The following is a 16,958-nucleotide window of genomic DNA, read 5'->3' on the forward strand; positions in this document are numbered from 1 at the left end:
ACAAAACCGGTCATTATTTATACATCACTTGAAAGCTGAAAATAAAATAAGCTTTCTGTTGATGTATGGTTTGTTATGATAGGACAATATTTGGCTGAGATACATCTATTTGAAAATCTGGAATCTGAGGGTGCAAAAAAATCTAAATATTGAGAAAATCACCTTTAAAGTTGTCCAGATGAAGTTCTTAGCAATGCATATTATTAATCAAAAATTAAGTTTTGATATATTTACAGTAGGATATTTACTAAATATCTTCATGGAACATGATCTTTACTTAATATCCTAACCATTTCTGGCATAAAAGAAAAATCAATAATTTTGACCCATACAATATATTGTTGGCTATTGCTACAAATATACCCCAGCGACTTAAGACTGCTTTTGTGCTCCAGGGTCACATTTGATTAGTAAAAATTGTAATACTGTGAAATATTATTACAATTTAAAATGACTCTTTTCTATTTTAGTATAATTTGAAATATAATTTATTTTTGTTATGGTACAGCTGAATTTCAGCATCATTACTTCAGTCTTCAGTGTCACATGATCATAATTTTAATATGCCGATTTGCTTCTCAAAAAATACTTATTGATATCAAACAGTTGTGCTGCTTAATATTTTTCGGAAAACCATGATTAATTTGTTTATCAGAATCCTTTGATGAACAGAAAGTTCAAGAGAACAGCATTTATTTTAAATAGAAATCATTTATTGACATTATAAATGTCATAAATCTAATGTGTCCTTTCTGAATAAAATACCCCCCCACCCCCCCACTCTCTTCAACATTTGTAACTACAACAAAGATTATTGGAGAAATTACTATTTCAGTCTTTCTACTTCAAAATTTCATTTAATTCAGTTACTTAAAGTGTTTCTATGTCATCATTTCTGAAATGTACTAACAATATCTTAGTGAAAATAGTTTTTAGACCAAATTCATTTTTTTCAGTGTATGAATGCAAGTCGCTTTGCATAAACGTGCTAAATGGGCTGCGTCTTATCCAGCAAGGAAGTAGTTTATACAAGTAAATGGCTTAAAAATAGAAGAAACGTTAACATAAAGCAGAAACATTGCAGAGATACATTTTGATGGTAGTTCAAAAGAGCACTAAAAACGGTAAATTTGACATATATCAATTTGAAGTAAAGGAAGCTTTCAAACAAAAGTGTTTTAAGATGCATTTACGTAGCATTTTTGTTCTGACAATGCCTTCCCGACTTTTTCTTGCATTCTCAGCGTCTCTTTCTCCTCCAAATCTTCCCTGTTTCCTCTCATCTCGGCAGGGAGCTCTGGATCAAGGAGAGATCAGTCTCAAGGTGTGACACTCACCTGTGTCATAGCAGCGCTGACTTTGAGAGCCGACTGTTCAGGAAGCACTTTCTTTCCACAAAGGGACCCCTGACTGATGTGATGCTCTGTGCTTTTAATAGCGATTTCCCAAACAGGACTCTAAACTTTCGTAACTCCTTTGCTGCGTTCGAAAAAACATGTTCATATAGTAGGCTGAACAGAGAGAGACCAACCTCGAGTTGATCCCATTTGCTCCGGAGGGCCGTCAGCCGCTGGTCAAAGTCCGCAGGAAGTTCAGTGCCGCTCCTCTTCAGAGATTCAGACCAGCCCAGAAGCTGCATCTTCTTAGGAAGCCACATGGACATCTCCACACTGTTCCCCTGGAGAAGCACATACAGCAGTCTTAAGATAGGCTTTTGCTGTTTTATTACAGTAAAAATGAAGCAATGACACGTGTAAAGTTTTTTCTCCGCCCTTCGAATAGTTGGGCTTAATTATGTACAGTTAGAACACAATCCTTTTAGAGAAGATCTGCATATTTGGTACACACTTGCTCACCACGGCTGCATTATTTGATCAAAAATACAGTAATATGAAATAAAGTTTAAAATAACACTATTCTATATTCATTTATCTTACATTGAAATTCCTTCCTGTGATGCAAAGCTAATTTTCAGCATCATTACTCCAGTCTTCATTGTCACATGATGCTTCAGAAATCAATCTAATTTCATAAACATTTCTCATTATTATCAATGTTGATATGTTTAGTTTTTTCAGGATTCTTAGATGAACAGAAAGTTCAAAGGAACAGCATTTATCTAAAATAGAAATCTTTTGTAACATTAGAAATGCCTCTACTGTCACTTTTGATCAATTTAATGCATCCATGCTGTGTATATCAATAAATCTTAATTCAATTTACTGAAATACTGAAATTAAATTCAATTTAATTAAATGTTTTAATTAAACATTTAAAAGAAGAGTAAACAAATGGGAAACGTTTTCTATTTTCTAAAATAGATTTTTTCAAAATCAATATTTTTCTAAAAATATTGAATAAATATTTCAAATATAGGTTAACAACTCACAATTGTGTAAAATATGGGTCCAGTATAAGTGTCTTCCTGTCGACTCAGCAATAATATTTTTTTATTTGAACATTTAGGTGAAAAGTAAGTAAATGTTTTATATATTAAATTAAACAAGGAATATCAATAGCATCCAGAACTGTAATGTAACATCCATTACCACGAACACAAATCAAATCCTTAGAAATCCTTTTCTTCTAAATCCTTTATATGTGTTCCCACAGACTTGCGACTTCTCATTTGTCACCTCAGGAGGATAGTGGGCATGTATGATAGCAATTTTCACCACTTCATCTCACGTCTAACGGGATACTGACTGTATTAGGTCACTCCGACACTAGTTGAGCAGAATTGTGACATTTCTGTTTGAAAGCTGGACTAACATACAGTAAAAGATGAAAGTGATGCTATTCGACACCTCTTTTCAGTTAATTTCTCTCTTCCTCCCTTCCCCTCTCTCTCTCTGTCTCTGTCTCTCCCCCATTTCATTTTCTGCATCAATAGCTACTTGATTCTAGTTTTCGGTTGTCATTTATCATTATGGCGGATGTGCATTTAAATATTTAAATGTGCTGTTTTTCCCCCCATTCCTCGCTGTCATCCGGCCAGCGTTCATTTTTCACTGTCGTTTGTTTTGATGGAGATGGTATCACACATCCTTTTAAATCATTCATCCCTTTCAGTTTTTAATAGTGGCCGCCAAACTAAAGATGCTCCTCTTTAAAGTAAAGGCGATTACACAATTTGTTTGTTGACAGCAAATATTGATTTTAAGTCCTCTCATTGGTTTCAGAAATGGCAGGTTATTGATGGAGAACGCAGACGGAGGGAAAGATAGCCTGAGTAATTAGAATGCCGGAGCGATGAGAAGCTGAAGCATCTTGCTAACCTTAGCTACGTGCATGGCTGACTTTTGGCCCTTGAGTCACTTTCACCGTTGCAACCTAGATAGGGTGATTTGCATACTTAACCCAAGGAGCTCGGGCTCGAAAACTTTATAGTCAACTGTGTAATTGACGGTGAAGAAAAACATATTCCAGGGCCAAAGGATGCCACCGAGGTGGAGGTGTGACAGAAATGCATGATTCTGGCATTACTCCGTTAACCCTGATGAGCAAAAACTGATGAAAGTTTGTTTTTAAAAGCAGGTTATCAGTGCACAACAAGACACACTCGCACACACTTAAACTTCATTATAGTAGAGACGATAAAGTTGAAATCAAACCAAAACAAGCCATCCACTTCTATGTCTGAGTACATTTTGTCTTTTTGGTTTATTAACTTTAAAAATACAAAATATTATTGGGTCACACTGTATTTTAAGGTCCAATTCTTGCCATTAACAAACCATTAATTACATATTTTGCCTCATTAAACTCATAATTGGCTGCTTATTAACCAGATAGCTGTTACGTTTACGTATTGGGTAGGATTGCGGACGTAGAATATGCTCATGCAGAATATATGCTTTATAAGCACTAATAAACAGCCAATGTGTTAATAATAGGCATGCTAATAAGTTCACTTGAAACTAAGATGGCGGCGCGCGCAGTCGCAGCAGCTTCTCTCTCTCCCGACAAACCGGTGTTTTCGTGTTTTTTGTCTTGTAAGTCGCAATGTTTTTGCACATCTTCGTCTCGTCTACCTGTCTTTAAGCGCGCATACAGTCGTGAGTTTCTGCTCGAGGTCGGCAGAACCACATTTTTAGAGTTAAACTCCGCGCACACTGAAGAGCTGCGGGACCTCGGTCTGCTCCGAAGGCCTTCTCCATCACCGACCCCCACTACTGCATCTCGCCCACAGCGGAGGCGCTACAAGCGGCGTGAGAGGAAGCAGAAGAGGGGTAAGCGCGGAGGTATCCGAGCTTATATAGGCCTTTATAAGCAACTATAGTGAGATACAGACTAAAATTTTGTTAGTGACAAATGTGAATATGACTTATTAACTAAATGAAAGGCCTATAGTGTTAATTTTTACAGTCTTTTTTGTTTTTATTCATAGTTTCTGTCTTTTTGAAAAAAAAAGACAAACTTTATTATTCTGAAGAAACTGATCAAATCATAGCAAACATACAATCCACTTTATCATGGTAAATACAGAGTTTGTCTATATATTTTGACATAACTACATATTCCATCCATATTTTGACATTAAATTTATATATTATACACACACATACATATACAAAATATTACTAGCAATATCGTACAGATTCAAATTAAAAGTAAAATTGGCTAAAATCATGTAAATCGTGTGAATATGAATTTTTGATTAAATTAAAAGCTCAGTGTTAATTTTTTACAGTTTTTATTTCAGTCATAGTTTTATCTTTCGTTTTAAAAAGTGTCAAAAAAGTACAAATATACACCAAATTTTTTCTAAATGAATTAAAACACATCTCAACATTAAACAAAAACTTGTGAAAATGGTCATCATCCGGCACATGAAAAGCATGTCTCTCCTCAACAAGTTGTATAATTTGAGTTATGAGCAGAAGTCAAATATTTACAGTTAGGGACATCACTAGTCCTAAGCTTTAGTATAACATCAATGCCCCTCGAGATCCCATGATGAAAACAGGCAGCTTTACTAACAGTCATTTAACAGTAAGGCACTGCAATAGTGAGTAAAGATGGCGACAAAATAGATGAAATATCAACAAGCCCTTGTACGTTTAATTTATTTCACATATTAATGAACGTGAGTCTGGAAATGTCAGCAAAAACGCAGTCACACATGAACACACTTAATGCGGTTTCGCAGATTCATCTTATCCATTAAATTAAAAGTTTGTTCAGGCTCCGTAACTTGTTGAGACAACAGAAAGTGAGACTCCATGAACTGAGGCAGAGACGGGGCGTATTCAAATCATTTTATGCTAACGTTCACACGTCAGAAGCCAGGTGGTGGCAAAAATGAGAATTCACAGGCCTCCCGACGAGCCTTCATCTCGATGACGGATTCTGCACTGTCCCTAAATCAAAAAGGAAGTAATAACATCTATCTTTTGCCCTGAAATGAATTGAAGGGTGAAAAAAAAAAGCCCATTCTGGGCTTCTGCGATTATCCGCCGAAGCTGCCGTATTAGATGTTTAGCACGAAGGAAAGGGAATCCATTTGAGAAAAAACTGAATATGCATCAGCCACATGAAAACCTACACTGGGAGCTGATGAGTTACAAATTGGCTCAGAGGTACAAAATATGGAATTTGATATGCTTTCGTGATACAGAGCTGAATGAAGCTGGGAAAACTGATAATTACTTAATCAGTTTGAGGCCTTTTCATATCTTGCCAGCATCCTTGATGTCTGTAATTCGCTCTAGACGGCTGCTCGGGGAGGGAGGCGCAGAGGAAGCAGTGGAGAGGGGAGGAAGACCGCGCAGAAGAGGCCCATTGATGGAAACCCAGCGCAGCTGAGGAGCGCCAGCCAACCTCTCAAAGACGTGTGAGCGCCGGGCTTGAAAGACCAGGAAGTAAAAAGCTACATATTTACTTTAAAAGGAGGAGAAGACGTGCAGCCTCCATTTGGATGCGATTCCTTACTGTTTATGCAAAATAGACGCTGCTTTTCCTCCGTCGTGAAAAATCACTTTGCGCCGAAAAAAGAAGGGGGGGGGGGGGGGTCTGTTCAAACCAGCCAGGAACAAAAGTCCTTGAAACACTGTTAATTGTCACCATGGCGACTAGAAGAATAAGCCATTTTACAGCCGGTATAGAAGGCTCGTATTGAGTCAAGCGCTTTTATTTTTTTCCGCCCGGCTCTCTTCTCTCTGGTTAAGAACAAGGTGGGCAGTCACGATGGGGTCAGCGAGGGACCCAGGAGAGTTTCCACCAGCCTTTCCAGACCTCGGCTGGCAGGAGGTTCCTTCACCAAATGCACTTCACATTGTCAAAATGCATCGAGTGGCAACAAATTGCACAGACAATGCCATCGTTCATGACGACAAGAAAAGGTTGAGCATTAGAAAGAAAAAATGTTAAGTTACAATACCGCATAGACGTTGGCCCGTGGGACTCCCATTCTCACCGACATAATAGCATGCAATCTGCAAAACAATATGGAGCATAAAACCACTCAGAATATTCGTTCTCACCTCCCCTTCTAGCTAAAGACGATGCATTACGCAGGTTTCTAAAGCGGTAATGAGGGATTCAAAAAATGAACAAAGAAAAGCCTGGTCAGTCCAACTGATGGTGTACAAATGGTAAGACTTAGCAGCCAGGCCTTTAGCCCTGAATATTTATACAGAAAGAGCTCTGAACAGGCCTTTATGGACTCTCCTTATGGCTTTCTAACTGTGTGATTATGTTTTGTTTGGATGAATCTCACAAAGAAAATACCAGGTCGTAATTCAGGTCCATATTTCATCCTATATTTTAGAAAATATATTAATACATGCTTAATATTATTATATACAACATTATTTTATAATTTAAAATAATATAGTATATTTTTTCATTTATATAACATCTTTAAAATACAATTTAAATAAAAAATATATTAAATCTTAAATTGAACAAAAATGCTTCATTTATTTATGTAAAAGAGAATGTCTTACTATTTTCTACTTGATTTTATGGAGAAAAATGACCCCAAGGTTTCTTTCATGTACACACACTACTTTTGATTCCTAACGTCAAACTGCGGTCATCACTGTTTCTCTACCTCCGATCTGCTGGTAGTTCATGGTTTAGATGTGTTGTTCTTTTTCAGCCTCCCCTTCTGTCCCCTCACAAGGATTGGTAGTGACCCCCATAGGAAGCCCATGCCTAATGCCATTGAATGGCGAACAAAGGCACTATTTATCCGGGGCCCGGGGTCTGGAGCTCAGCTGTGAGTTCGGGGAGGAGGGGTTCTCATGGAAAGATACTCACACCCCATCCCTCTCTACTCTGAGCGTGGCATTTTTCTTCTCTAGACAAACATAGGAAACAATGCAATCAGCCAAGAACTCTGGGCTTTAAGAGCCGAGAGAGGCCTAAGATCTGTTCAGCTCTGCTCAGCCTGGCTGTAATCTAAAGTGGTGGTGCCAGAATTCATAGAGCTACTGCTGCTCACAGCACAGGAAACTTACTGCTCAGAGGTGCCCTTTCAGAGCTCCAGGGACTTAAAGGGTAAGATCACCCAAAAATCAAAGGCCTGTCATCATTCATTCACACTCAAACCCTTTCGAAAGGGAGACATTTAGCAGAATGTCCAAGCCACTGTTTTCCATGCAATGAAAGTGGAAGATTTTGAGTAATAAGCAGCATCAAAAGTCTGTTTGACTCTGTATTCTCTATATTCCACATCTTATAAAACTAAATGGAACTTTTATGTTAAATAAACAGCCATTATTGACTGATAATCTTCCCTTTTTAAGGTTTTTAAGGTATTTTTTTGTCCTTTTGAGTCTGGAAGTACAATTACTGCTGACTTTCAATGTAAGGACAAAATCATAACGGGGTTTGGAAGCAAAACAAGGGTCAGTAAATTATAAACAATTCAACAATACTGATGGAGTGATATTTCTTTTAGGGATAAATGAACATTCAGTCATCATTTTCTTACCCTCATTGTCCTTACAACCTTGTATGACTTTTCTTGTTCAGTGGAAAAGATGATATTTTTAGCTGTTTTTGTCTGTTCAATGAATGTCAGTTGTGGTGTCACCAGACTTCATTGCTTTTTATTGCAGGATTTCATTGCAGGATTTATTTTTGGAAAACATATTTCCAAATGTCATCTTTTGTGATGATTAACAGCAGAAAGCCAGTCCCTCAGGTAAGTAAATGAATAAATAAATAATCCATTAATGATACAGTGGGTACGGAAAGTATTCAGACCCCCTTAAAGTTTTCACTCTTTGTTATATTGCAGCCATTTGCTAAAATCCTTTAAGTTAATTTTTTCCTCATTAATGTACACACAGCACCCCATATTGACAGAAAAACACAGAATTGTTGACATTTTTGCAGATTTATTAAAAAAGAAAAACTGAAATATCACATGGTCCTAAGTATTCAGACCCTTTGCTGTGACACTCATATATTTAACTCAGGTGCTGTCCATTTCTTCGGATCATCCTTGAGATGGTTCTACACCTTCAGTTGAGTCCAGCTGTGTTTGATTATACTGACTGGACTTAATTAGGAAAGCCACACACCTGTCTATATAAGACCTTACAGCTCACAGTGCATGTCAGAGCAAATGAGAATCATGAGGTCAAAGGAACTGCCTGAAGAGCTCAGAGACAGAATTGTGGCAAGGCACAGATCTGGCCAAGGTTACAAAAACATTTCTGCTGCACTTAAGGTTCCTAAGAGCACAGTGGCCTCCATAATCCTTAAATGGATGACGTTTGGGACGAACAGAACCCTTCTTAGAGCTGGCCGTCCGGCCAAACTGAGCTATCGGGGGAGAAGAGCCTTGGTGAGAGAGGTAAAGAAGAACCCAAAGATCACTGTGGCTGACCTCTAGAGATGCAGTCAGGAGATGGGAGAAAGTTGTAGAAAGTCAACCATCACTGCAGCCCTCCACGAGTCGGGGCTTTATGGCAGAGTGGCCCGACGGAAGCCTCTCCTCAGTGCAAGACACATGAAAACACCTGAAGGACCACAAGATGGTGAGAAATAAGATTCTCTGGTCTGATGAGACCAAGATAGAACTTTTTGGCCTTAATTCTAAGCGGTATGTGTGGAGAAAGCACTGCTCATCACCTGTCCAATACAGTCCCAACAGTGAAGCATGGTGGTGGCAGCATCATGCTGTGGGGGTGTTTTTCAGCTGCAGGGACAGGGCGACTGGTTGCAATCGAGGGAAAGATGAATGCGGCCAAGTACAGGGATATCCTGGACGTAAACCTTCTCCAGAGTGCTCAGGACCTCAGACTGGGCCGAAGGTTTACCTTCCAACAAGACAATGACCCTAAGCACACAGCTAAAATAACGAAGGAGTGGCTTCACAACAACTCCGTGACTGTTCTTGAATGGCCCAGCCAGAGCCCTGACTTAAACCCAATTGAGCATCTCTGGAGAGACCTAAAAATGGCTGTCCACCAACGTTTACCATCCAACCTGACAGAACTGGAGAGGATCTGCAAGGAGGAATGGCAGAGGATCCCCAAATCCAGGTGTGAAAAACTTGTTGCATCTTTCCCAAAAAGACTCATGGCTGTATTAGATCAAAAGGGTGCTTCTACTAAATACTGAGCAAAGGGTCTGAATACTTAGGACCATGTGATATTTCAGTTTTTCTTTTTTAATAAATCTGCAAAAATGTCAACAATTCTGTGTTTTTCTGTCAATAGAACAATAGAGTCAATAGTTTTTCTGTCATTGAAAAAAAATGAACTTAAATGATTTTAGCAAATGGCTACAATATAACAAACAGTGAAAAATTTAAGGGGGTCTGAATACTTTCCGTACCCACTGTAAATAATGAAAACATTGTTTTCGTGTTTGAGTGAACTAACCCTTTATCCAAGATGGTTTAAAAAGAAAACTTCCTTATGTGTTTGCTAAAGTCAACGCTGTCTAGAAGAGACATTAAAGAGATCTCATTTGTGATTTTTCTTTTCCAACAGATGATTTAAGGGTTTTTTTTTTGTTTTTGTTTTTTTTACAATTTAGTGACTTTAACCAACTACAAACAGAAGTTAGTTAGAATTCTGAATTCCCATAACCTCTTACCCTGCTCCATCGGCAGAGCTTTTAAAAGTAAATAGGTGTGAACGTGACAGATATTCCAACTCTGCAAGTAATTTTCCATGTAAATTAATGGCAGTTCGGCTCAATGAGTATAAATTTGCAACCTTTGAAAAAGAGAGGGAAAATTAAAATGTACAATGTCATTTAAAATTGGCAGAACGGGCCGAGAAAATTACATTTGAGGAGTCGAATCGCTTGCTTTCTTCTAGCTTATTCCATTTGCATTAACCGAAAATCATATTACACAGGCCATGCATTGTTAATTGGGGCCTATACTGCATTATCCCCATATAAATCAAATGACAAATATTAAAATGAATAGCAAATTCACTAATAGCGAATCATAAAACAATCTTTTTTAAGTATCTCTCATTAATAATTTAATTCCAATTATATCTGTAGTGCAGAATGAGCCTTTTCATTCTGGATTTTTTTTTGCAGGACTGGCCGTCTGCTTTTGACTGATGTGATAATAATGGAGATATATTTGGGTCCAAAGCCAGGGACTGAGAAAGAGAGAGAGAGACAGAGCGCTATGGCTCAACAGCCCATGAAAGTGTAAATCATCTCCACAACAAATGCAGTTCTCCACTGTGAGACAAAAAGCAAAAAAGAGGTTGCTCTTTCATAGCTCTGGAAACTTAAATTAAAAACTCCATTAAGTATCAACTTTATTTCAGACATCTGCTAAAATTCCTGGGGAGACAAACACGAATCAGACAACTGTTGACTGTTGAGATCTTCTCTGAAACTAGAGAAGAAACATGAGAGATTACTGGGGTGCTTTTCTATAATTCTGAACCATATATAGAGATAACAGAGACTTGAGCTAAGAGGCAACCACCAAGTATCAACCCAGAAACCCCAAGGATCCATCCATAAATGCCTAGCAACAAACCAGAAATGTATAGAAACCACATAGCAACGTCCTGGCACTGGCCAACAACACCAAAGCATCTTTCCAGTACGTTTTGCATGAAAAAGCATCACTCACTTATCCAAGTATCATCTCAGATGTTTCGCTCTAAAATATCTTGGGAGAAATACAGAGACGGAATGAGTCAATAGTTTACATAAAAGTCTAGAGTTCATTAAACTCATTGCTAGAATAAAAACTGAGATATAAAAATGATCTCATTAGTGAAAAAATATGATCCAACCATATACATACACCAGAATATCATAGATGTTTAAGCTAGTAGGCAAACACCAAGCAACCATCCACTTTTCTTTAAATATAAATGTCATCTCAGATGTTTCTCCTAATATCAAGGGAGAAATAGAGACACAAAATTAGATAATAACGACATACAGTAAGATTCTACTGACTCTACTGAGAATCTTACTGGAGCTCATTGCTTTCTATTAGAAACAACTGAGACATAAAAATCTTCTCATTAGTAAAAAACGGACTCAGCTATACATAGACATCAGAATATCATAGATACTTGAGTTAGAAGGCAACCACCAACTTTCTACAAAGAAAGCCCAAGCATAGCAACGCCCTGGCAATGACCTACAACAACCAAACGTCTTCACAGCAAGTTCTGAATGGAAACTGGAACACCCCGTGTCCTGTAATACAGCTAGCACTGATACGGGTCTGTAGTCGTGGGAGCGAGGAGTTAAAATCAATGCGGTGGGCAGAAGCACTGGCAGGGTCTCGTCCTGAACAGGAAGAAGGGTTTCAATTGAGCCGAATGAAAGAAGCAGTTGGAGAATAGCGGCAATCATTTAATGCAGATGACCTCTGACAGACCCGCCGCGCCTGAGCCCGAGCGGGAATTTGCATGGGGTCTGGGCGAGGAGGAACAATGTAGCCTAAACGCTAGACAATCTTTATTCTAATGAAGTGGGTGTCAAGGTCAATGTAAAAGCCTTATGATGAATGGTACAGCGCAGGGCACACACACTATAGTCCTGTCGCGTTAATTGTGCAGAGCTCGGCGCTCAGTCCTCAAGGAAGTACAGGGTGGGTTTAGCACGGTGGGCTCGGGGAGGGGATCTGGGAAAATACAGGGTATTAGGACACCATCACATCTGTGCAAGCATGTGAATGAACAAGGTAAGAGTGGCGGGAATGACAAAAATTCTAATAGTTTTAAAAGAGATGCTACAGGGATCTAATCATATACAGGAAGTGATGTAGTAGAACATGCACAGCAGACCACAATAACTTAAGCCCAGATGTTAAATTGTCTTGTAATTTTATACATTTTAATATAATGCATTATAATCTATATAAAATATATATTATATATAAAGGAGAATGTTTTGCCTGATGCAATCAAAGAATTGATCTAAGATTCAAATTATTTTAACCATGACAATTTTACAAAGATTCTTTGTCTGTCTTCTAATTGTATACATTTTTAATAATATAATATAATCCATTTATAATAATATGACATAACATAGCAAAGTGATGAAATTGTTTTAAATTATACTGACAATGAACATTTATAGAACAATTTATCTTCTAATTTTATACATTTAACAGAACAGTAATTCAAAAAGGGTAATTTCTGAATTAGTGCTCAGAAAATAAATCATTATTTGTGTACCATGAAATGCCATCTGCAAACAGCGAGGGGGGAGGAAGTGTACACCAGATCAGGAGCTGTAATGATGGACGGAGTACACTCGTTTAATGCCCCATCTCTCCTTTCCTCAGGGGAGCGTACAACTGTTTCTGGAGACTCTCTCCAAACAGCAGGTGAGACAGGAATCCCCTAAGGCTTTCCACAACGATGAAGCCAGAGAACATCACACACACACAAGTCAAGACAGATTCTCTCAGAGCTTCACCACTGCAGATCACTAAGGCTCCAAGACTCCTTCCTGACCCCTTTTGAGTGTGGTCTTGTTCTCTCAATCTTGGGTCATCAGCCAGAGGTCAAGTATTGGAGTTTTAGTTTCTGATATCACATGTATGTCTACTCGATGTGTCTGTTTATGTGGACAATGTAACAGTTAAGGCCCACCAAGGCTGATAACTATAATGATATAGTTTTTAAAAAACTTGTTCTAATTATAAAAGAATAGTCCACACCACGACTATAATGATAACAGAGAGGAACAATATCGTTGGAATCCCTTTTTTTTAGCTGATGAATGACAAAAAACATCAACAGCCAATTAAAATTTTTTTTTTTTAAATTAAAAAAATTTAAAGCACTTAAAGCAGCAGATGACAAAACAACATTGCAAGCTTATAATAAACAAAACATTATTGTGCATTGCATGCTAAAATAGTTATTGGTATAGTTATCTTTATAGTTATGGTTCATGGCGTGAACGGGCTTTTAGAATATTTGCTTTTCTGCAATATGTTGTTAAAGTGTTACCTGCCAAAAGTTAAGAAACGGGTTTACATGTCCATTTACAACCCTATGAATTCTCCCTAGAATGAAATGGTCTGTTATTACCTTATTTGGAAGGCTCATGAATAATAATGTAGAGCTCTGCTCAGATTGGCTGTTTCACAGTGCGGCTCATTTCAGTAGCTCACACAGCAGGAAGGAAACACAGGGAAAATATATATTTCAATACTCTCTCACGCAGTTATATCGTTGGGTAATTATACTGTAATTAAAATGCTGCGATCAGGGTGCTGCTATTAATATGCGGGTCACTGAAACTGCTTTCAAATGCACAATCGCTTTTTAGTTTCACTTTCGAGATTCACGATCGCACGTACTCTGTTTATACTTTGGAGCGGCAGTACTTACCACACATTATACAAGATCCGATGCTTGTCAGTGGTGCTCAGGATTTGTATATCATTCGCCATCCTCCTCAGTCATCTCTCCTTACTCTGTTTATGTGGTAAGTGAAATCGTATGTACTGTAATAAAACAGGCTACTGCTAGCAAAGAGCTAACCATGTCCCTTTAGTGGCTCGCGTTATTTTATTAGAATGCGTTATTTGCTTTCCGTGCCTTTCTGAATACAGACACCAACCCATCCCCGCACTTCACATCCCCTGCACAGCCAGGAACATAACATTTATTTCCATGATCTGCCATTTTCGCTGTTGCCTCGCTTGTTTCTTCACAACACCTGCAGAACTTCTGATGGTTCGGCTGGCAGCTGGCCTAGAACATGGGTAGGTATATGCAAATGTTGGTGGCGTAACTATTAGTGATCCCGACTGTAACATCACAGTCGGTGTTATGTTCTGATTCGCCTATTTTTCAGTGGTCTTTTGCATTCATGAGATTTACATAAGAAGGAGGAAACAATGGTGTTTGAGGCTCACGGTATGCCATTTCCATTCACAGAACTCTTATAATTCAACTAAGTCAAGGTAAATACAGTTTTCCATTCTATGGCACCATTCAGATTGAATTTTTATGTTAAAATAGAACACTGTGCTTTACACACGGATCCTGGGATTTATAGACACGCTACCGTTAAAAGTTTGAGGTCGGTTATATATTTTTGAAAGAAGTATCTTATGCTCATCAAGTCTGCATTTATTTGATCAAAAATGCAGTTAAAACAGATATTATTAAGTATTTTTACAATTTTAAATAACTAATTTCTATTTCAGTATATTTTAAATTGGAATTTATTTCTGAGATGCAAAACTGAATTTTCAGGATCATAACTCCAGTCTTCAGTGTCTTGATCCTTTAGAATCATTCTAATATTCTGATTTGCTGCGCAAGAAACATTTCTTGTTATTATCAATGTTGAAAACAGTTGTGGTGCATCATATTTTTGTGAAAACAAGTTGATAGATTGAATAGAAATCGAAAATTGAAATTTACAGTCACTTTTGATCATGTTAATGCATTATTGCTGAATAAACATATTTATTTATTTTTTCAAAATCTTACTGAACACAAACTTTTTATATATACAGTATATCTACACAGACACTGACTGACTCTCAGAAAATTTGTAATTCCAGCCAATCAGATTAGAGATTGCAAGCGGAACACTTCTTGAATTTCGTCTTTAGGAGTGCAGAAGATGAACACAACAAACAACAACCCTCTGAGCATGTGCAATCTATGTGCTTGTGTCTTATATTTGTGTGTGACTGTCTGCGTGAGCATATTTATGCGTGTTTGTGTGTGCGTTCCTCTCGCCGAGAGCTCACTGAGGGAGAAAAACACACAAACCCAGCCAAGCCGCAGTAAGAGAAGAGCACATAAAGTGGAAACAGAGAGGGCCGTTTTTTTTCTGAAGCGTTGTCCGTTGCTGTGGAGGTCCGTCCAGCATCCTGGAGCAGCGCCAGCGAAACAACAGGGAAGAAAGACAACAACACCACGCTCTGCCAGCCGTCCAGTACGGAGAACAACTCCAGCATTACATCACTGCATTAAAATGCCATTATGCCTCCAATCGAAAGGGAACAACCAAATGCACATAAAGACATACTTTAGTATATTTTCAAACACTGCATCACTGCATGCTCACGCTCGCTCGCTCTCTCTCTCTCTCTCATCTCGTCTCCCATAGTCTTAATGCCTTGGGACTATTTGCCCACAATTAGAGCACCACCCCCTTCCTGCCCCTCTCTGCTTTCAACTCATATGAGTAAACTTTCCCAAAGCCCCACAGTGCGTTCTTCAAGGCAAAAATGCTAATACTGCTTTCCTACTGCCTAGCTACTGGAAAATGGTCTTCCAGAGAGCGCAGATGAGTGTGTATCTGCATGTGTGTGTGTGTGTCTGTGTGTGTGACAGACATAAGGACATAAGCCACTGGCAGATTTCAGTGTGTTGCAGAAGAACTCCAGCCTGCAAACAGACACACATGAACACACAGACAGAACTGGTTTGAAATTAACTTGAAAAGTCTCCCATCCGCTTTAAAAAAGTACCATGGTATTACCATAGTTTTTGGACATGGCAACACAGTAAGATAAAGTTTTGTTTTGTTTTGTTTAGTTTTTTTGTTACATATCATAATGGTAACACCATGTTTTTATGTTTTAATATGTATCATGTTTTTGGACAAATACCATAGTAATACCATGTTTCTGACATGTAGCCAGTTATAAGCAGTACCGTGACAATACTTTCAATATATACTATATTAATGGCAGTGTAAGTAGCATATAAATAACATGGTAATTCAGTACCAAAGTATATATCAAAGCAACAAACTTTCACCATCTTAACACAATCATTGTACCACAGTAGATTATTGTCATTATTGTTCTAATTTAACCTCTGACCTCATATCTATGCATAACAACTAATATTTACGAATGCACTACAATAATAATCATAATGAATATTCTACAGTGATTTTATTTCTCTTTTTCTTATCGATTAAATGAATTCACTGTACACAGACAATCAGAAGCAGAACTCATTATCTGAGCCGTATCATATGAATCACATTGAGCGCGAGGACGAGAGAAAGACAGAAAACGAGGAGCTTTGCTTTGTTAATTAATCTCAGAACTAATCCCCAGCTGTGAATTTCACCCCGGCACACATGCTTGTAAATGATATGGCATATTTGTATTAGTGAATAATGCATGGGGTACAACAGGACTCCATCCGAACTGCTGACAACAAAATATTCATCTCCTCGCACCATCTCAAGGGTCTGATCTCTCTCTCTCCACAACAGCACAGCCCAAAACTAATGCAGCATTTATTTAGGGAAACACTAACAAATGTGGCTATTTTCTGAGGGAAATTGACAAAGCACAATTTGAATATATTTGGAACACAAGAACACTTCTCCTCATCTATATACAGGAAACAAACTCAAGGAGCGTGTTTGAGAGTGTTTGTGGGTATATGCCTGCATCTGAAAGGGTGTGTGTGTTTCATTTTCATAAACTCCTCTGTTCTTAATAGGCTCCGGATGCTGTTGTGCCATCTAGTGGTGCGAGCATCTAAATGCAT

General features: G+C 38.1%; 1 protein-coding gene across 1 annotated transcript in view; it reads right to left on the bottom strand.

Moving 5' to 3' along the window:
* Positions 1 to 16,958, bottom strand: part of LOC306850453 (A-kinase anchor protein 6-like) — a gene marked incomplete at its 5' end in the record, with an annotated part of 108,482 nt that overhangs the window by 25,054 nt on the left and 66,470 nt on the right. The window contains one exon of the mRNA XM_079386106.1: positions 1,532 to 1,678. Coding sequence (XP_079242232.1) covers positions 1,532 to 1,678 — 147 coding nt within the window. The remainder of the gene's footprint in view (positions 1 to 1,531; positions 1,679 to 16,958) is intronic.

The sequence above is a fragment of the Barbus barbus genome (assembly GCF_936440315.1).
Source record: "Barbus barbus genome assembly, chromosome: 30".
Lineage (NCBI taxonomy): Eukaryota > Metazoa > Chordata > Actinopteri > Cypriniformes > Cyprinidae > Barbus > Barbus barbus.